A 22194-nucleotide genomic window follows, 5' to 3' on the forward strand; every position below is an offset into this window, starting at 1 on the left:
ATTTATTTATTTATTTATCTATCTTTTATTTATTTTATTTATTTATTTATTTTTTAAACACCAAAAATATGCTGCTGCCATGATAAATTAAAATGATTACAGTCTTTAATGCACATTTTAAAATTAATTTACAATATTAAATGCACTTTTTTATTCAGTCATTTTATGTGCATATTGTAATATGTACATATCTGTCACTGCAGATATAAATCCTACTCACTGTACATACAGCTTCGGAAGCCCTGAAAGGCAAGCGAGAATTTTTTTTTTTCTTCTGGTGATCCATTTTTTAAATCTGATCTAAATTATTTTCTCTCCCGTGTTTATGACTTAAGAACAGGTTGAATTTTCTTCTTTTTTTTTCTAATAATCTTTCTAAGTTCTTTTTTTTATCTATTAAAAAGGTAAAATTAAAGACCTGAAGACCTTTTTTTGCCTCTAAGGGAAAACAGGTTGAAAAGAACGTAGGACTAAGCATTCAAAGAATCAACCTGAAAAATAATTTAAAAAAATTCTTCCACCTGTTGGCAAAGAAAAATAAAGTAGCTTACAAAAACCAGTATAAAAAATTTAAATAAAAATAACCTTTTTTCCCTAGTTAGAAAGATTATCCTGGAAAAAATCCACCTGTTCTTAAGTCATAAACATGGGAGAGAAAATAATTTAAATCAGACTTAGAAAATGTATCACCAGAAAAAAATAATCTTGCATGCCTTCTAGGGCTTCCGTATACAGTATCTCCATCTCCACATGTACATACTGTACATAATCATATTTATTTCTTCGCACTATTTGTATTGATCACAACTTCCAGAACACTTGACTTGTATAAAGACATATTATTTTCATTATTGTATTCTACGTTGTTGCGTTCCGTTGTTGCGTTCCGTTGTTGCGTTCCGTTGTTGCGTTACGTTGTTGCCTTACGTTGTCTCACCAAAATTTTGCGTAACTTTGGAGCGTTATTTAACCTCCTTCACGACAAGCTAGTATGACATGGTTGGTTCAATGGATTCCAGGGTTTTGTAGTTTCATATGATACCAGTATCTTCACTAGCTAATTAGTGGTGTTAAAATGAATTTGCGTTAACGCGTTATTATCGCGTTAACTTTGACAGCCCTACATTTAGGTTTCTACTGTTGTATTAGTTTATCAGTCACCTGTCACTCTGCACTAACTTGCTGTACAAATAATCGTTTGATGGAGTGGGTGAACACGGATCTCTCCACAAGAACACGCTGATTTATTAAGTTTCAAACTCGGACATGACACCGTCCACTTCTCACATCTTTAGTCAAACAGTTACACATTAAGTTAAGAGCTCAGGTTAGGTCGGGTCACATGGGCTGTGCTTCCTCCTCTCTCTGGCCTGGAAGTGTCTTTGACAATAACCTCATCTGAATCATGTGTTATAGAAAGGTCCCTCCTTTCCACCTCTGAGGTTTAACCCAATCAGCAGACTTCCAGCGTGGTTCTGAAAATAATTTAAAGTGCTTATATCTGTATCAGATCTGCTGCTGCTGACATCTGGTTTGGGTTTTCGTCGGCTAACTCAATTTTTATAATGAAATAGAAGCTCCGATTGATGCTCGGAGGAGTCATGCAGTAGAGATCTTATCGAAGTGTTCAGCTGGGGGGGATCCCCAGACTGTTTGGATTGTGAGGCCAAACAGCAGCTTCCTCTCTAAAATATCACTTCAGAGACCAGATTACAAAACTATGAGACCACAACATGGTATTTCCTTACATTTGAAATATTTAACAACCCAGACTCTTCAGCCCTGCTGGTTGTGATATTTTTGGTCAGGATGTAATACAACTGAATATTGCCCCCCTTTTCTCCACAAAGCCTACAATCAGCTCCAACTCTTCAGACGTGAGAGCTCTGCACAATGTCACAGCTTCACTGGAGACTACAGCGCCTTGCTCAAGGACTCTAAGGATATAAGTTACCAGTTCAATACTGAGAAACATCCAATGAGAAGAAGAGCTAACACCGTCTATAATGCATTATAAACACTTAAGTGTTGTAATCTGCTGATAGCACTGTATAATTATAGCTATAGGCACTCATACATTTTCATAATGCGTTTTATATGTAAATATTTCATAATTGCTGGTCACTCACTGACAGATTAATTTAACAAAATTAACTTGTAATCACATTATAATGCATTATAATAGTGATTATAATGCACTATTACAAGATTAGAACATATTACAACTATGGTAATTATAATACACTATGATCCTAGCAAAAAATAAATGTCAGTGAGTGATCAGCAATTATAAAATATTATGATACTTGACCTTATTAGTCATTATAAAGTGCTTTATAATGTGTTATGATTATTGTTATAATGCATTATAAATATTTGAGTGCTTAACTATAACTATACAGTGCTTTATGTAGATAATAACACATTATATGTTTATAATGCATTATAATCTGCTTATAGCATAATGTGATTTTAAGTCACTTTGTTATAATTGTTATAAATCATTATGAATATTTATGAATGCTTAACTATAATTATACATTGCTATACACATATAACACAAGTATGTTTATAATGCATTATAAACTCTCCTATAATGCATTATAATCTGCAGTAATTATGCGTTATAAAAAAGATTACAATGTATTGCAACTATGGGAATTATAATACATTATGATCCTTGAAAAATTCTGAGCAATTATGAAGTACTATGATAGTTGACTCGATTATTGTTCTAAAGCATTATGAATATTTGAGTTTATAACTAATTCTACAGTGCAATACGCAGATTATATTATTAACATACGTATAATGCATTATAATCTGTTTATAGCATTATATAATGTGTTTTTAAGTCACTGTAAGTGGTCAGTGTTTGCTAAAGTGAAAAGAACATAAAAGGTACATTTAATTTTTACTTTACTTAAATCAAACAATGATCACTTAGAGTAACTTATAATCACATTCTAAATTACTATTATAACAGTAATTGTAATGCATTATAAAAACATATAATGTATTACAACTATGGGAATTATAACACTATGACCCTTGAAAAATTACGAGCACAAATATATTTGACCTCATAAGTAATTATAAAACACTTTGTGTTATGATTGTTATAAAGTATTATAACTATAATTAAACAGTGCTATAAGCAGATTATAACACATAAGTATGTTTATAATTCATTATAGACATGGGCATCATAGAAATTGTTACCAAAGAAAACAAAGCTAGATTATTTTCTATTCTATTTATGTTTTTTCATCCTGTTTTATAGCAGATGTAGACCACTGCCCTGGAACAAAGACCATCTCTGCTGACATAAAACAAAATCAATTACATCATCAACATTCAGGTATTATAACGCAAAGCTAATTCCACTAATGAATTAGTGTGACTATGGTTTAGGCCTCTACTACTGTACATGAGATGAGAGACGGAGGGACCTGGTAGCTACACACCTGTGTTTATTTAAATGTTAAATGCCTTCATTCACCAGAAGACCGAAGAGGTTACCGGAAATGAGGGGAGAGAAGAGGAGAACGGCGCTCCTCGAAGGTCCACAGCTGGGTTCAAACCAGGAATGTTGTAATTACAGTATGTATGGCTTTAACCAGCAGGGCCTTTATTATTATACCTCCGACCTCTTTTTTAACCTGACTCAACTTTTATAAGGCCATTAAATAGGCGTCATCAGTCGCTATAAGCACCAGAGATGTGGGTAAGTAGTACGATGGTACAATGGTCGAAGCTTAGAAGCATTTGGGTCAGCCCTAATAAGGATATATTATGTATATATGTAGAACGTCGTCATGCAGAAACCTACATCAGGTAACGTGGGAAAATGTTTTAGAAGGGCTTGGGGAAAATATAATTTTGACTCTAAAACATATGTACTTTGACCAAAATGTGAATGTTTGAGGTTTTTATATCATTCTGTTCCTCATGTATTCAAATCCAAAATAATGGACCCGTCCTTCAAGGATACCAGAATGTGCAATTCTCATGTCTAACTGTCAGGAGCAGGACTTCCACTTTGTCATAAAAATGTGTTTTATCACACGACCATATGGAGGAGAAACAATTCAGAGTCAACATGTTTTTCTTTTATTCTCCATTGTCACAACTGACACTTTCAATCCATCGTTTACAAGCAGTTGAACTCCATTTCAGGCTGTAACCGTTGAGAACCGTGACCCCCGCTTTAACGTCACCATGATTGGCTACAGTGAGAAATAAAAGCAGCGGTGGGGAGGGGAGGGGCGTTGCACATGTTTTGGCCCTTAAAGTCAAATGAAATAAATCACAATAAAAAAAGGAAGACAGAAAGAATAAGACTTTAGAAATCAGATGATGCGCTTTGGTGGTTCCTTTGGCATCAGAGCTCCTCTTTACCGATCGACCTGGATTATTAGTAAAACACACTAAGCGCTTCATGAGCATCTTGTCAGGTAGTTTCCATTAAGCGCTGACCCAGGGCAGCAAATATGTGTAAACATACTGGAATAAGGCCGCTGTACACTAAACCGTTTGCCTCGATTCATTAAAAGACGCAGAAGAACCAGTTCGGTCACCTTCCACCTGGAGCCGTGACGAGACGGAGAGAAGAGCTAAGGTAGAAAAGGGTTTATTTTATTCCATAAATGGAGAGGGAATGACGAACAACAAGAGGAATTCTCTTTATCAGCCACAGTGGCACTTTCAGAAGAGTATTGATGACAAAGAAAGAGGAGAGACGGTGGACGACTGAAGATATTGGTGTTAAATGAGATGGTTTTCAGTTGAAACACAGGGCTGGATGTTTCTGCACCCTCCTGATGTGATAAACTCCTACACAAATAAAGCTCCAGATGGAAGCTTTGGGTAGTTGTCTGGGGCAGCAGTTTGAGCTCAAATGTCTCATGTTTTCAAACCAGAAATGAGTGATTCAACAGCAGCTGTATGGAAGGTTATTTAAAAGGGAAGAAACAAACAGAAAATTGTCTCTCAGAGTCCCTGAAACGTTGAGATTTGGAAGTCCAAAACCTAAAGTGGTGCTCAGAGTGCAACCTGGCCCATCTCTGAGCTCCCACCCACCAAACCCTGCTACACCTAAACACCAAAACTGTTCTAGCCACACCTCCTCGTCCTCTTTCTTCTTCTTCTTCTTCTTCTCCTCCTCCTCCTCAGCTGGACAGGGTGCTCAGTAGCGATAGTGGTCCGGTTTGAAGGGCCCCTCAGTGGGCAGACCCAGGTACTTGGCCTGCTTGTCTGTCAGCTTGGTCAGCTTCACCCCCAGTTTGTCCAGGTGGGCAGCTGCCACCTGCTCATCCAGCTGTTGAGACACAGAGAGAAATGGGAGAGAGTCAAGTCAATTTTATCTATATCTATATCTATGCAGATGAACGGCGCCCCTTCGCCGGGACTCCTCGCTCTGTCACCCCGTAGCGTTTCACTTTGGTGGCCTTACGTGACGAGGTATTATCAATCAACTTGACTAGGGTGGCTTCACCCACAGGTGCTTTCCCCGTAAACATTTTGTTTTTTATTCAGAGAAAATGACCTTTTTCCCGTCATGATATCAACGTGCACGCAGCATCAGCCTCACGTATCCAGCCGGAAAGCAGACGGTCCGCGAGGCAAATTATCACGGGAGTGAAGTAAAAAACAAAACAGAAATTCAAGTAACGTTAGTCTAAAATAGTTTTTAAATGTTTTTTCCGTATGTTTTCATGTTTGAAAAGACCCAAACTGAACACTGTAAGAGGACAGCTTGATTACTATAAGTGAACTCTATTTAAACAGCGTTTGTAGGAATGATTCTGTCCAAAGCTGTTTGATCACTATCAGCTGTTGATCTCTGTATTATTGCTCTACTGTTTATATTGAAAATGAGGACAGAAGCAGCAGGTTAAACCACTGTTCATTTAACTTGAACAGAAGTTGGTTTATTAGATGTTTTGTTAAATATTGCTCTGCCTTGTATCTTGAGAACTGAAGCAGCAAATTAAAAGTATTAAACTACTGTGATAATCGATTAGTAATCTTTTAAGAAGAAAAGTCTAAATTCTGATTCCAGCTTCTTAAATGTGAATATTTTCTGGTTTCTTTCCTCCTCCGTGACAGTAAACTGAATATCTTTGAGTTGTGGACAAAACAAGATATTTGAGGACGTCATCTTGGGCTTTGGGAAACACTGATCCACATTTTTCACCATTTTATAGACCAAACAACGACAGATTAGTCAGCAATGAAAATAATTGTTGCTTGCAGCCCTAATGTACTCGTAACTTTTCTGATTTGAGAAATTGCTTTTGTCAACATCCGATTCTTTGCACAAATTTTTATTTCGACGCTCACATTTTAGTTCTACAACTACATATATTTTTCTACACATTTACAGACTTCAAGACACCATTTCTCAAGCTCAGAGTCGTATTGACCCTTATCTGAGCCCACAGATGATTAACCAAACATCTCTCTTGATGCTCTGATGTATTAAACTGTATTTCAGAGCGGCCTTAATGGATTTGTACAGCGATCCAGCTGTGTAAGAAATCTGGTGTATTCTGTTAGACAGGGAGTGGATATGAAGGACTTATATGAAGGGTCGTCTTGGATGGAGGGAGATGTTCTGAGGGCATAACCCCGCTCCTTAAATCTCCACATCATCGCTTGGCTTTTTACTGTTCAGCACCAAATACATCTGTTGCAGTCAACAGCAGCTTCCTGTTTCATTTTTTTAATCTTCCAATTCTAGCCCGTCTTATGAACCCTGCTCCCTTTGATGTAACCGCTCTCTATCACTGTAAAAACATCACATCTGGGATTTCCTGCTTTCATTTTTTCACTGTGGTTTTCAGGCTTAAGTGAAATAGACTTCATGCCAAGATCACTGTCTAAGGAACTGAGATGAGATCATCCCTCTTTTTAAAGTCACCCAGCTTGATCTATATCTTAAATGTATCCGTTCCATCCTGAATAGACATCTAAGAGTTCAACTCTTGCATTAAAAGAGAAGACGCTTATCTGCGACCACACCAACTGCACATTGTTTTCATCATTTCAAAACGACCCTTCCCTCGAGGTCTTAGATGATTATCAGGGGCGGAAATAAAATCTGGCAAGTGAAGACTCAGCTTCAGCTGAAGACAGCTGGCCGCGAGTCAAGTTTTCAGACCCCTCAACAAACGAAGAGAAGAGAACAGTCTGGCTTCTCCAAAAAGGGAAATCATTGTCTGGTAGGTTTTGGTGCAGGGTGTGAATAAATGGCATCATTAATCTGGTGGCATTTCATTTTATTCTACAGACTAGAAGTGGATATTTATTATGGATGGACGCAATTAGTCGACCAGGCGATTAAACGTTGCTACCCCCGCTAGTCGGCATACTAGTTGGTTAAACATGTTATTAACGGATATATGCTCTCCACTCTGGTCTGAACTCATCAGTCGCTCCTGACTCACTTCCGCGTTCTCCCGGTCGCCGCCTGCCACCACTTCCTCTTTCAGCAGCTGTGTTCAACAGTCAGTCTGGTTCTCTCCTGATCAACTGAATTGGTCAGCAGATAGGGCTGTATCAAATGTCTTTTTATTTTTTTAGGGCTGTCAAAGTTGATGCGATAACACATTAACGCAAATTTGTTTTAAGGCCACTAATTTCTTTAACGTATTAATGCAACCAATCTTTCCAAGTTTTGTAGCTCAGTTTTAAAGCTATAGTGAAGATACTGGTATCATATGAAACTAGAAAACCCAATGAATCCATTGGTACCAACCATGTCATGCTAGTTTGTCACAAAGGAGTTTAAATAACACTCCAAACTTTACATTTTAGCGAGGAAAAACTGTCATGGCCATTTTCAAAGGGGTCCCTTGACGTCTGACGTTGAGATATGTGAACGAAAATGGGTTCGCCAACTATTTTGATAATAGATCAATTGGTTTGAGTCATTTTTTTAAGAAAAAAAAGTTTAAATTCTGATTCCAGCTTCTTAAATGTGAATATTTTCTGGTTTCTTTCCTCCTCTATGACGGTAAACTAAATATCTTTGAGACATTTGAGGACGTTATCTTAGACTTTGGGAAACGTTGATCCACATTTTTCACCATTTTAGGATTTTATAGACCAAACAACTAACTGATTAATCTAGAAAATAATCAACAGATTAAAAGACAATATGCCCTAATGTCCAAGATCAGTTTTAATGCCGTGTAAGTGATGTACTGCATAAAAAACATTGTTCTGACCTGCTTGGGCAAGAAGTAGACTCCGAGGGGGTATTTGGAGGTGTTGGTCCACAACTCGATCTGAGCCAGAACCTAGAGGGGAGGACAGGTGGTGAGACTCAGATTGGATGCAGCATCATTATGTCAGTATGTCTAGGACTTAAATTAAAATCTTGCTGCTCATGACTCCCGTTACTCTTCTCTGGCTCACAGTACCTGATTGGTGAAGGAGTTGCTCATGACGAAGGACGGGTGTCCCATGGCACAGCCCAGGTTGACCAGTCTGCCCTCGGCCAGGATGATGATGTGACGGCCGCTCTTCAGACGATAGCGATCGACCTGAAGGAGGAGAGGGAGGAGGATTACTGCTTCTGTGACAGTTCAGATACAGAACTCAGAGCGTCGACCGAGTGGGAACACAGAAGAGAAAACCAAGAGAACAGATGCCAAACTCTGAATATAAAATGGAAAAGTGAACTTGGTTTCAGCATGTAAAAATGAAGTCTAAGTTTTCCTACCTGAGGCTTGATGTTGACGTTCTCTGCAGCGTTTTTTTTGAGCCAGGCCATGTCGATCTCACAGTCAAAGTGTCCGATGTTACAAACAATGGCATCGTCCTTCATGTTCTCAAAGTGACTGAAGGGAACACACACACACACAATAATTACCATGCAGCTTGGTGTTGTACCAACATTTGACATTCTAACTTTCCGTAGCGGTGCGCAACAACCGGCTCTAGGTCGGCTCTGGGTGAAGGTGGCTCGCTGCCCTGACTGTGAGCTTTTCAGCACCGCTCTGCCGCTTCCCGGGCCCGTGGACTTAGTGCTCGCTGTGGCTCCCGGCGCGATTGTCAACCGTTTACCATGCTTTGTGGGTGTGAGTTTTTTGCCGTGTCATCACCATTAATATCTATACAACCAGTGGGTTTATGATTAAATTGTTTACTGGAGCACATTCTTCTTCTAATAATAATAATAATAATATTCTTCATTTTGTTCTCAAAGTTTTAAAAACATACAAAATTGTCCAGGGGAGCGTGCCCCCAGACCCCCATAGAGGGTGGAAATTCCTGTATTTTTTCTTACGATGTCAGTTTTCCCCCACAATATGATGCAACCCTTTAAACTGGTCCAACTTACTGTCCCAGGATGATGTCCTCACAGCCGGTGGTGGTGACGAAGATGTTTCCTTCCTTAGAAGCCTCGTCCATGGTGGTGACCTCATAACCTACAGAGCAACAAAGGAGAAAGGGTTATATACTGTGGACTGATAATTTAGGTTGTTCTCAAATAATGGGTGGTGTTTTGAAGGGAGAACCCTGTCTTTTTTATTTTTAAACAAACTTCTAAGTTACTACATAATAAGTAAGTTTGACTTATTTTTTTCTTATTAATAATTTCTGCAGACTGCAGGTGTTTGGTACAATCTTGGCAGCTGCAGAGGCACGATTTGAATCTTAAATCCTAACCAACTACACAGTCAACTCAAGTTTTTTTCTCTCTCCATGATGTTTGAAAAAAAGTGTTGGTGGCATTAATATGCTGTCCCTTTGGCCATGATCACCTACCCTCCATGGCCGCCTGCAGGGCATTGATGGGGTCGATCTCGGTGACGATGACGCGAGCTCCGAACCCACGCAGAGCCTGGACGCAGCCTTTGCCAACGTCACCATAGCCCGCCACCACGGCAACTTTACCAGCGATCATCACATCGGTGGCTCTCTTGATGCCATCGATCAGGCTCTCCCTGCAGCCGTACAAGTTGTCAAACTTACTCTGCAGGGACGGACAGAGACAGGAAATATATTATTACAGAGTATTCAGCGGGATGCATGGAGCTTTATCTGGAGGGATAGACGACTTCCCACAGTGGGCCTGTTGTCAGATTTATAGATCCATAAATTTCCATAAGTCACAGCATTTTCATGACCTCTAGTTCAGAGATATTCAGTTAAGCTGTGCAGTTATTCAATACAAACAGCAGAGATTATGTCAAAAGGTCTACTAGAAGTCAGTTTGAATCCTACATGAAGAAAACCAAGACATACTCTGGATATTATTACACCATACTGACCTGTGAGGTCACATTTTACAAACAAACTCTCAGTATTCATTCAACAAACATTCTTAAAGGGGATATTTAACACACTATTCTTTCATTAATGAATGCGGATTATTAGGGATTTTTCTCCACCTTCATCTAATTCACACTGCACAGGATGCAGCTGGAGAGGGTTAAAGGTCGAGGCTGCTCACCTTTGTGACGGAGTCGTTGACATTGATGGCGGTTATTTTCAGCTCGCCCTTTTTCAACATCTTGTACAGGTTGTGGACGCCGGTAGTCGTCTCCTCTGATACGCCACGGATACCTGAAAACACAAGGTCACCTAATTATGGAAAACATATTTACAGAAATAGTTCTCCTGATGTTTTTTCCAACGTAAGGGTACTCATAACACTGTGCATAAAGCAAAAGTGAGCCGAATAAGATGTTTTATGTTTTAAAAACTATGCGAGACGTCACTGCAACTAGATGGTTTCTCTTAAATTACTGAGTAATCCAAGAACTGACTTTATGCATGTAAATACAACGACACGATGTGTGTTTAAACTGTTGGTGGTGAGAATCACTCCCGAGTCCTCGGGGTGTTGTAGTCTCAGTGCAGACTACCACCGGTCTTTTATAGAGTGTCAAATCATAACAGGAGTTATCTCCAGATGCTTTTTATATAGAGCAGGTCTAGACCGTGCTCTATAAACTTATTTAACTTCTTTCTGAGAGCCAGGTGAGAAGATTCCCAATGACAGTGAATCTAAACTGTTGGTGGTGAGAATCACTCCCGAGTCCTCGGGGTGTTGTAGAGTCTCAGTGCAGACTACCACCGGTCTCTCTCTGCCACCTTGTGACACAGCTGCAACACGACAGTTGGGCTGCTTTTAAAAAAATTTGAAATGATCTTAGTATTTTTTCCCTCGGTGGACAAGGTGGGGAAATGTGGAAAGACACAAGTCTCACAATCACAATATCCAGAGTAGGGTGGTTACAACAACCTTTATGTATACTGGTAACAAGTCAGAATGCCCAAATTCTGAAAATGTGATGGTACTTGTTTTTCATACAGTACTGCAGGTACCGTCAGGGCTCAAAGTTAAAGCCTTTGTCGTCGATAGAAGATGTGTTTGGGACGCAGTAAACTCACTATTGACGCACCCTAATTTTTGTCTGATAGTGCTACATTGTGAACAACGAATCTGTGTTGAAATCAGCAGGACGAGAGCTAGTTAACGTTAGCTGTTAGCGCCGTGCGCTAAGGTAAATTCTAACGTTATCATGACGTGTTCAAATGTAATCTTGTTCAATGTAGTTTTTGTTGAGAAACTTGAATAAATCCATTTGTTTGAAGGAGATGTTTTCACAGCAATAAAATATATATTAGGAAAGTAATTATGACCTGTTTAACTTCCTAACAGAAACCAGTATACAAACGGTAATAAAGGGTGTGTATGTTGGAGTACAGGGGATTTATTGCTTTACTATTGTTTTTTACCGTAGTAATTGGTATCAAGAATCGTGGAATTTCACTGGTATTGGTATAGAATACTACATTTCTGGTATTATGACATCCCTGATCCAGAGCAAAACTTTTGTAATAGGAAGGAAGGAGGAAAGAACTAACAATCTTGAGAAGCTCTAAGTATGAAGTAGTTTAAGTTTGAAAATATTTGCTGTGAATTCTAAGTTCAAAATGATGTAACATGAGTGAAGTTGCCCTATGAACCAGCTTGTGTCAGACCACTGCCGCCATCAAGTGTCCAAAACTCTTCTCTACAGCTTTAACCAGTTAATATAATATTACAGAGTGGGAAAATCCATCACCAGCCACTGAATCCTGGGACATCTTCTGGTCAAAGTTAGTTCCCTGCAGCAGGACCCAAAACTTAAGTCTGGTTAACAGGGAAAATAGTGAAACCTAACCAGAATCCTGTGACGTCAAGCCTTTTTCTAAATCCCACTTTAAGCGTCCCTCCAGTGTATTTTGGCATTTCTATGATATTTCATATTCATTTGAGTCATTTCCGGACTAAGTTGATTAGCCACAAAAATAACTTAATTTTGTGCTCGAAATAAAGACGGTTTTTGCTAAAATGGGAATATGTCATATAACTGCAGGTCAAAGGTCATCCTCCAAGCTGCAGGTTCACTCATGATCGTTTGAGTCTGAGCAGCAGCAAACTGATAAATCTGTTTATCTGTCTGTCAGTTTGTCTTTCTAGTTCGTTAGCTGTAGTTAGCTAGCCCAACTTGTTGCAGCTAACTGAGGAGTTTCATTTAATTTTTTTGTTTCCTCCACCTTAGTTTAGTGTGTTTATTTTCACCATGGTATTCGTGTGTGCGGTGAATGGGTGAATTACGTCTGACTATTAACCACACCCCCCATTCTCTGTTTGAGAAAGAACATTAACTAAAAACAGGACATAAAACTGTCTGGAGAGGGCTTTAAACTAGGGAACAGGGGGAGGGTGGGAATAAACAGCAACCAACCTGCCAGCAGTTTGGGATACTTTGTGTGGACCATGTTGGTGAGGTCTCCTCCGTCATCCAGGATCATGTTGAGGGGCTTGCCGTCCTTGAAGTACAGAGTCTGTTCGATGCACCACACGTATTCCTCGTCGGTCTCACCTTTCCACGCGTACACTACACAAAGAGATGGACACATTTGATTATTTCAATTTATTTTTATATAGAGCATGTCTAGACCGTACTCTTCCCACTGGCAGCGAATCTAAACTGTCGGTGAGAGTATCACTCCGAGTCCTCAATATGTTGCTGAGTCTCAGTGCAGACTACCACCGATCTCTCTCTGCCACCTTGTGACACAGCTGCAACACGGCAGTTGGGCTGCAACGCCTCAGGGGCATTAAACCATCTCACATACAATATCTGGTGAGCAACATAGAAAGTATCTTTTGCCAGAAAGCTAGAAAGTCATAATACACAGCTGGTCATCTTATAATTCACATGAGGTGGTGGTGCATTACCTGGAACGCCAGTCTTGGCGATGGCAGAAGCAGCGTGATCCTGAGTTGAGAAGATGTTACAGCTCGACCACTGAACCTGAGGAGGAAGAGAGAGCGTCAGGAAGAGTGAATTAATCTCTCTAATATTCTATAATTTACTAGAATGAATTGAAGCAATAAATTCATTTGACACACAGCAATCACCAGAATACATGGAATTTTTAAGCACATTTATATGAACTTAGGGAACCTGGTTATTTCTGCAGTAAGCTCATTTTATAAAGAACATGTAAACTACACGTTAATAAATAATATTTCTTGGCGATGTATAACTGGGTTGCTGACAGGGTTTCTACATATGACTGAGCAAAGGGGCTGAGTGGAGCGATCATTCCTCGAGGTGTTATAAGTCAGGTCCCCTGCTGGAGCTGTTGCCCCCATGACCCGACCCCGGATAAGCGGTTGAAGATGAGATGAGAGAGAGGTTGCCAACGTTAATCAACTTGATGCCTGTCAATCACGCTCAGTCTCGTGTGTGTCGCCTCACTGTTTTGACCAATGCTCGCTTGCGGGTACGTAGTGCAACCAACAGGACGCTGACTTAACGGCCACAGGTGTCACTGTTAACAACCAATTTCTGATTATTATTAAAAAATATCTTAACCTTGCTGGACACAGTATGAAAACCTTAGCCTATAATTTTTATCAAGGCCTTTTGAGGCTTTAGTGAATGTGCTTGGCCTTGTTTTTATGAAGTCTAACTAAATGATCAGAGAGCATCTTTGAGAAAAGAAAGTTAGGCATGTTGACTGTGTTAACATCAAGATAAAATATATTATAGCATCATCATTGTTAATGATCAAACTCTTTCAATTATAGATTTATGAAAGCAGGAATGAATGAACTGGCCTTGTGAACACACTCTGCTGCCATCTAGTGACCAGAATTCTCAACTGCAGCTTAAAAGAAGCGTCACAGGCTCACAGTGAAATCTAAATGCCGTCCAGATGCAGAGTAAAAGTGTGTTTTACAGTCAGTTTCCTCCCAATAAACCACTGTAAAGTAAAACTCAAGCCACGGTTCATTTAAATGTAAAATTGCCCTTTTAGAATATAAAGACCAAACAAGAACCACCAACTTTGGTTGTATGGGAGGTAGATTGACTCAGAATTACAGAGTATCACCAGCACTGAGAGAGAAGTATAATTGATTGTGGGGCGAAAGCGGAGAGGAGGTTGTTATTCATTCTCTGTTGGTTCTCAGGGTGCAGGTTCCCGCAGGATGAAACCAGTCCTGGTCAGACAGATAAAAACCAACATGATAACAGAACACAGCGGCCTTGAGGCAGACAGAGGGAGAGAGGAAAATCCCAGACTCACTGAGACAGTTTGTTCAGATAAATGAATCAATAAACATGTCCTCTCTGGAACTGCTGCTGTAGTGCACTTTAGAAAGGCAGAAGACGGAGGTTATACTGGCCAGCTTATGCACGAAGAAACCAAGCGACCATAAAGACTAACCGAGCCAATCACAGATCTGGTAGTGAGTGTTTTGTCTCCTAGAAAAGTTTAACTGGACTTGAAAATGTATAACCAAAAGATGTTAATGGAACCGAGTGGAAACAAAGTCTGCGCTCACCACGGTGCAGGAGAAATGAAAAAAGATTATTTTCAGTTTTTGGATCTGTAATGCGCCTTTTCTGGATTTTCTGGAACTGCACCAGATCACAGCATCTTCAAGCCTTATGGTGTGTTCACACCAAGAGCGAAGCAAACTTTTCGCACGCCACGATTACAGTCAAAGAGGCGAATGACGCTAAATTTTAAATATTTAAACTCGAGCGAGAACTTCGCGTGACGCTGTGTCGTGAAAGCCTTTCAGCGTTCAGATTCTCCTCCTGACGTCACCGACGTCCTGACGTTGTTGAATCAGAAATGAAGGAAATAAATCTTGTAGGCGTCTCCATTCCCAGAGCTACGATAGTACATCATATCTGTACAGAGACCGGACCAAACTCTGAATAAACCACAGACTGTCTACGGTAGAAACAACAACGTCGCTGCCGTATTTATGCCTAGATGACTTTATGTTGAGTGTTGATGGAGCAGCTGCATAGCCTGGCACTGATCCATCCAAACTCCATTCAGAAAAGAAGCATTTTAAAAGTTGATTGCTTGTCGTCTTGCAGACAGACCTGACAAAGCATGATTTCAGACTTTTAACAAATTCAGCATCATTACGTTGTTGTTGTTTTTGCATTCTTTTGATCTGTTTATTGCAATAAAATCACAGCACAGGCGGTTTATTTTGGGTTCATACCGCAGTAGCGACGTGTGGCTTGCTAGATGGTCAGTGCAATGGCACTGTATGTGAATACAGCTCGCCGCCGGGTGATGTTATGAACCCAGACACGACGGCTTTTGGTATTTCCACAACATGTGCAAAGCAGCAACAGTGCTTATTTCTTCCATGGCTGGTGGCGGAAATGACAGAAAGAAAAGTTGTTGGTATCTGTGGAGACAAGCTCCTCCTCCTCTCTGGTGCCTCTAGTGCGAATGAACACAAATGATACCAGCGGTCCAATTCACATGAATAAAGCAAAGCAAAGATTTGCTTCACTCTTGGTCTGAACACAGCATAAGATATTTAATATGTGTAAATTCAGGTCATTAAGACCAGTTTCTAGTGCATCACATCTAGGGTGATTTTATCAAATCCAAAAAAGCTTTTGAAAAACACACTGCACTGTATGTTTCACTGCTAGGGTTCGCAAATCTATTGAAAACGGCAGATTGATCAATATGGCTACCTGTTTAAAAAGTTTTTCAGAATCTGGCAAAAGTTTAATAAAACTCTTGTGAGTAAACTCCTCCTGCAGTTGCAGCCGGCACATTAAATGTCACTACGGTGTTGTTACAGCAGGAACAGTGTTTTTCTGAAAGTCATGAATGATCAGCGGATGTTCTCTCTCGAAGGATAAATATTAATAAGCAGCTGGTAAATGTCACCTCAGCTCCGAGATCGGTGAGGGTCTCGATGAGCACGGCGGTCTGCAGGGTCATGTGGAGGCAGCCGGCGATGCGGGCGCCCTTCAGCGGCTTGGTCTTGCCGTACATCTCCCTCATCTTCATCAGACCGGGCATCTCATTCTCTGCAATATCGATGGCCTTGCGCCCCCATTCGGCCAGGGTGATGTCAGCTAGGAGAGAAAACAGGATGTTAAGAAACTTTCTATACACAGTGGACACATTTTTTCAATTTCAATTGCCAATATTAAATGCTTGCAAAGGGCACTAAACATGTCCATATTTGCTGGAGGATTGGCACAACTCTCAACATGATTTAAACTGACTCACAACATGGATGAGATTCATTTCACGTTCTTCTGCACTTGTTAAATCGCTTCCTGAAAACTAATCAGGATGTGGTATTTGGAAATGTGCTGTAGTTTTGAGAAACCCGATGAGGATATCTGCTAATGTTTTTACTGATGCATGTAAAATACTGTCATTTTGTAGTATGTGAGATTATAGCCGTCTATTTGCAGACTGAGTTGTTGATGTACTGTGAAAATCCACACAACCACAGCTGTACAGTCTGTACACTGCACAGTCACTCCTTTCATTTGCAGACAGCTGCTGGTGCTGTACATGTGCAGTTTTTTTTTCTGTTTAAGCTTTACTGGAGAGAGGAGAACATGATCTCTCTACAATGAATCTAACAGAAGTGTACCTATACATTCAAAACAAGACACTGAAAATAAGCAAAAATGTATCTTAATTAGCTGTCAAAGTTAACGCGATAACATGTTAATGCAAATTTGTTTTAACGCCACTTATTTTTTTTACGCATTAAAGCAATCAGTTTGTAGCGGGCTTAGTTGTAAAGTGAAGATACTGGCATCATATGAAACAGGGAAATCTGAAATATTTAACTCAATGGGAATAATGTTTTGCCTTTTAAATAGGATTATTTTTACAGATTATTATTTTTTCACTTTACAACTTTATTACTGTTATGAAATAAGGCTGTCAAAGTTCCAAAGTAAATGCAGTACCTGTAAGGGTTTCTGGACAATATTTGTCGTTGTTTTGTGTTAATTGATTTACAATAATAAATATATACATATATTTAGATAAAGCAGCATATTTGCCCACTCCATGTTGATATAAGTATTAAATACTTGACAAATCTCCCTTTAAGGTACATTTTGAACAGATAAAAAATGTGCGATTAAATATTTTAATTGATTGACAGCCCTAATCTTACTACCTTTTGACAGCATTAGCTACAACAACTTGTATTTTTGAACAATGAACAAGTAAGGTTGCTAAACCATCTGACCTTGATTCATACTTAAAGATAACTGTCACGATTTTACATGAAAAGCACACAGCACTGACTTCTTCTTGTTGTCCATATTATTATTATAATATGGTGCTTTGTACAATGTGTGTTTTTGTACTGTTGGAGAGAACACAAAGCAGGGGAGCGCAACAAGTGCTGCAGGTTTAACACTGGGCTAAATGTAATTTGATAATCACCAGCCGGACCCACAGTTTACCAGATATGAAGAGCACAGATCTACAGCTTCAACTTTTGACACCACTAATCTCTACACTTCAATTTAGAGATCATCATGATACAACAGAAAGCGACTAAACAGGAAGTGAAGCACTCAGCTCTAAGCTGCAGGCTCTAAAATGCTGCAGGTAAACCAGAAGGATGCAGGGTGGAAGTCCCAAAGTACAAACCCCCACCCTTCACCACCAGAGGCTGCAGTCTGTGCAAACACACCTCTGGGCTAACTGCACCAGACCAGAACTGGCCTGAATGACCAGCCAGACACAGGATTAGGAACACAAGTTCACACTGAGGTCAAAGGCAGTTAACTACTATCATCATCAGATCATTGTGTGATCCTGCATAGCCACATGAGCAGAGCAACAATACTGACAGGCATTGTGGTTCAAATCCCATCAGTACAGCATTAACATTTGAAGTACAGCTATTAACCAGGTACACGTTCCCTCATGACCTCAATGAACTTTGTGCAACAGCTCAAATCAGGCCAGTCATTTGAAGAGAGCAAAGCCAGACCTGTATGTATTACTCAATATATTTTGCTCTGTTGAAACCAACCAGCAATTTACTTTAAGAATTAAAAAAACACCTAACAATTATTTTTTATTATAAATCCATCTGCACATTATTTCCTCAATGAATCAATTCAACCCTTATCCTATAAAACTACCAGAAAATGTTGGAAAAAAAGTTATTGCTGCCAGTACATATGAAGATCAACTGATCATTGCAGCTATAATGGAATAACACACTGCAGCACTATTGATCATTAGAGATGCACCGATCCCACTTTTTAAGTCCCGATACAGAAACGTGGGCTTTGGTTATTAGCCGATACCAAGTACCGATCCGATACCAGTGTTTAATGAATAAGCTGTATGCCTCACTATGTGGACGTGACTGTTCTTTTAGGTGTAAGACATAGGCTTTATTTAAACATTGTTTTCTTAACTTTATAAAACAAAATGTAACAAATAAATACATTTATACAAATGGAATTTTTATTTATTATTAAAATTTATAAATCATACACCAGCAATTTGGTAAAAAATCTTCAAAAGTAAGACTTTCTTATTTATTATTAAAATAATAAATGATATACCAGTAACTTGGTAAAAAATATTCAAAATTTAAACAGGAATTAAAATCCCAGTTTATAATGTATAATATATAAACATAATAATTGAATAGATCAGATCCATTGTCACCGATACCTGATCCTGCCATTTGAGTCAGTATTGGCCCAATATCCGATCCGGTATCGGTGCATCCCTAGTGACTATATCAAAATGACAACATACACTCCATTAGTATACTGTACTGATCATGTGCTGCAAACCCACTAACCTAAATCATCAAACTAGTACAAAATGTACATTTTAATGACAAAATGTGGCACTGTATGACTGCTTCAAGTAAATGAGAATTTAAATGAAATTAACACGTCAGGAACTCTCTGACACTTGACAGCATGTAGTTAATGGAGAATGTGTACTTTGCCCCCAGAGCTATCCCTTAGTCAGTGGGACATTGTGCAACTTCTCCTGCACCAACCAGCTGCTTCACAGCAGGTGAACAAATGTCTCGTTTGGCAGATAATGATTGCAATGTTACAACTGCAGTGTTAATGGATAATACCCTCTATTCCTCAATGCAAAGCTAGTAGCCTATTTCACTTCTGTATTTTTCCCCAAGTATTTTGCAATCAATTTATTGAGCATCTAAGATTTTTCCGATTCTGATTTTTCCTCACAACTGCAAAATAGGAGCACCACGTGTAGTCCCAGCATTACTACATAAGATAAGATATAACTGTATTAATCCCAAAGGAAAGAGATTGCCAGAGAATGCTCAATTACAACAAGTTCAAGTGTATAAAAAAAAAAATAAAGTACTATTTCTAGCACTAGTGCCTAATAGAATAACAATTAACTAAGATACATTTAGTAAAATGAGTAAATAAGATAAGATAAGTAAAATAAAAAAGGTAAAGTAAGTAAAATAAAAAAGGTAAAGTAAGCTAACAAACAGAAAAATAAGTAATATTGCACATGCAGGACATTAATATTGCACACAATGAACAGTGATATTGCACATGAGAATGTTAAGTGCAGCTCTGTCTCTACCTGCTCCTGTCACTCATGTAAATAAAAAAAATAAAAACTGGCGGCGAGGGAGGCGCCAGGCATCACGGGAATTGTAGTTTGTAAACACAGTTGTGGCATAATGACGTGACGCCTGCGGCTCCGCTAATAAACTACAACATCCAGAGGCTTTAAAACGTCGTTTCTGTTCACCATGCTGGGCGCTAATACACGACTGTTACATATCGATTCATTCTCAGATTTAAACAAACTGCGAGTATCGAAAAGTGGACATTAACAAGTTTGAAGCTAAAATGACTGTAAAGAACAACACTTTATGCTAAACACTTTGCTAAATAACAACAACATAAACGACATATAATTTACCACATGCTACCTAGCAACCCGCTAGCTCGACGAAACCGCTCGTCCCCTTAGCAACGGTTAAAATGATAACTGTTCACACTGACCGACTTTGTAGGGAAGTTTCTCAGACATGGCTGTTTTCTGGTGTTGTGTTGCGGGCAGGTTGAGTGTAGCAGCAGCCTAGCCGACGGACAGAGGCAGAGAGGGAGGGACGAGAACATGACGGCTCGCTTTTTATCCTCGACGCCACATTCAAACCGGTTTACACGACGGGGGCGGTTGACACACACCTCCACTCTGGATTCCTATTGGCTGCGGCAGAGCCCGCCCCGCGTCTGAGCGATCTGATTGGTTAACGGGTGATGTGGGACAGCCAGCCAATGGTAACTCGAGGTGCAGTGAGGGGCGGTGAGTAGTAGTGGATTAGAAGGGGAGCCAGCAAACTGGGGGAAACTCTCGCGAGATTGTTAAAGTTAGGCGTTGATCTCGATAAATTAAGGTTAGGCATTGACGTCAAATAGTTAAGGTTAGGCGTTGATCTCGATTAGTTAAGGTTAGGCATTGATATGGAATAGTTAAGGTTAGGATAGGTCGTCGGAAAGAAAGTCTCGCGAGACTATTTGCACGTGTTTGCAGATCTCGGATTAGATTTCGCAGTTCGAGGGCTCCCTTCTAGACACGATGAGTGTTTGGAGCAATTTTTGCCTGGAATATGGTGCTTTCCGAATTGGCTAATAATTATATTGTCACAAAATAAATGCAAAACTAAATAAATAAAAGGGGAAATTAAACAGAAGAGTAAATAAAAAAAGGGAATTAATACAAAGCTAGATAAATAAAGAAGCAAATTAAAACAGAAATATGAATTTATGTCACATTTTATCAATTACTGAATGGCTGCTACTACTGCAAAAACCCTGAGTGGACTGTGTGTTCATGGTAACTGCTTGGTGAATTTATTAATTGCTTTTATTTATTGTTTTAAGAATTTGTATCACCAGAGTTCAGTATCAACTAAAGCAAGGCTTGCATTTTAACCTGATCTTATGGCTTTATCTTATACTGTATGAGCCCTGTGTCAAAATCTACTTTGTAATTATTTTAGTTTACACTGTGATCACAAGGTTCATATCCTCATATAAAGGTGTGTTTAATAAAATTACCACAAACCAATTGACACACAGAAGACCTGGGGCGACATACCGGAGCATTCAGTCTAAGCAAATACAATGTAGATAAAAGGCAGCCGAGTATCTGCTCTTTGCTTTGGCAGAAAAGGCAGTTTAATGTTTAGTCAGTTAATTAAAGGCATGTTTAGTCAATTAATTTATGTTTAGTCAGTATCTTTAGTCAGATAATGAAGTGGAAAATGTTCTCATAATTAGTGGCTTTACATAAGACTAGTGTTGTATATAAGCATGCAGGAATGACAGCTGGAGCTGGAGTATGCCTGACGTTCAGATGAAACTGCATGAAGCCAGTGTGGGGCCAGTCAGTGCAGTTCAGCCCTAAGCAGACAATGATGACATAAGGTGTTGTTACATAGCCAAGTATCTGCTCTTTGCTTGTAATGTGATAATGACGCGTTAACTCAAATTCGTTTGATTTGTTTAATTTCTTAAACGCATTAACACAACTTGCAATTTATAGGTTGTAGCGGCTCAGTTTAGAGTGAAGATACTGGTATCATATGAAACTAGAAAAACCTAAGGAATGTCCCCATGTCATACTAGCTTGTTATGAAGGAAGCTAAATAACGCTCCAAACTTATGCAAAATGTTGGTGAGGAAAAACTGTCATGGCCATTTTCAAAGAGGTCCCTTGACCTCCGACCTCCAGATATGTGAATGTAAATGAGTTCTATGGCTACCCACGAGTCTCCCCTTTACAGACATGCCCACTTTATGATAATCACATGCAGTTTGGGGC

The 22194-nt window shown here is 39.3% G+C and overlaps 1 protein-coding gene and 1 non-coding gene across 3 annotated transcripts; both read right to left on the minus strand.

Annotated features, from left to right (window-relative positions):
• Window positions 1–4090: 4090 nt before the first annotated feature.
• On the minus strand, window positions 4091–20529 carry ahcy (adenosylhomocysteinase). Of its 2 annotated transcripts, none has more exons than XM_074647662.1 (11): window positions 20370–20529; window positions 16240–16430; window positions 13253–13328; window positions 12756–12908; window positions 10469–10581; window positions 9781–9988; window positions 9353–9440; window positions 8732–8849; window positions 8430–8552; window positions 8235–8306; window positions 4091–5320 (listed from the first exon to the last, which is right to left on the minus strand). In XM_074647662.1, the coding sequence occupies exons 1-11, from the start codon at window positions 20395–20397 to the stop codon at window positions 5189–5191; spliced, it is 1302 nt and encodes a 433-aa protein (XP_074503763.1). In that variant the 5' UTR covers window positions 20398–20529; the 3' UTR covers window positions 4091–5188. The 2 variants fall into 2 exon arrangements, 1 of the variants encoding a protein (XP_074503763.1); XR_012595481.1 differs by lacking the exon at window positions 4091–5320 and adding an exon at window positions 6181–6462 and having other exon boundaries at window positions 6584–8306.
• LOC141780502 (small nucleolar RNA SNORA17) lies at window positions 13001–13133 on the minus strand. The gene has a single exon (XR_012596680.1). It is a non-coding gene; the product is annotated as a small nucleolar RNA SNORA17 (small nucleolar RNA).
• Window positions 20530–22194: the final 1665 nt, after the last annotated feature.

The sequence above is a fragment of the Sebastes fasciatus genome, chromosome 1 (assembly GCF_043250625.1).
Source record: "Sebastes fasciatus isolate fSebFas1 chromosome 1, fSebFas1.pri, whole genome shotgun sequence".
NCBI classification, from domain to species: domain Eukaryota; kingdom Metazoa; phylum Chordata; class Actinopteri; order Perciformes; family Sebastidae; genus Sebastes; species Sebastes fasciatus.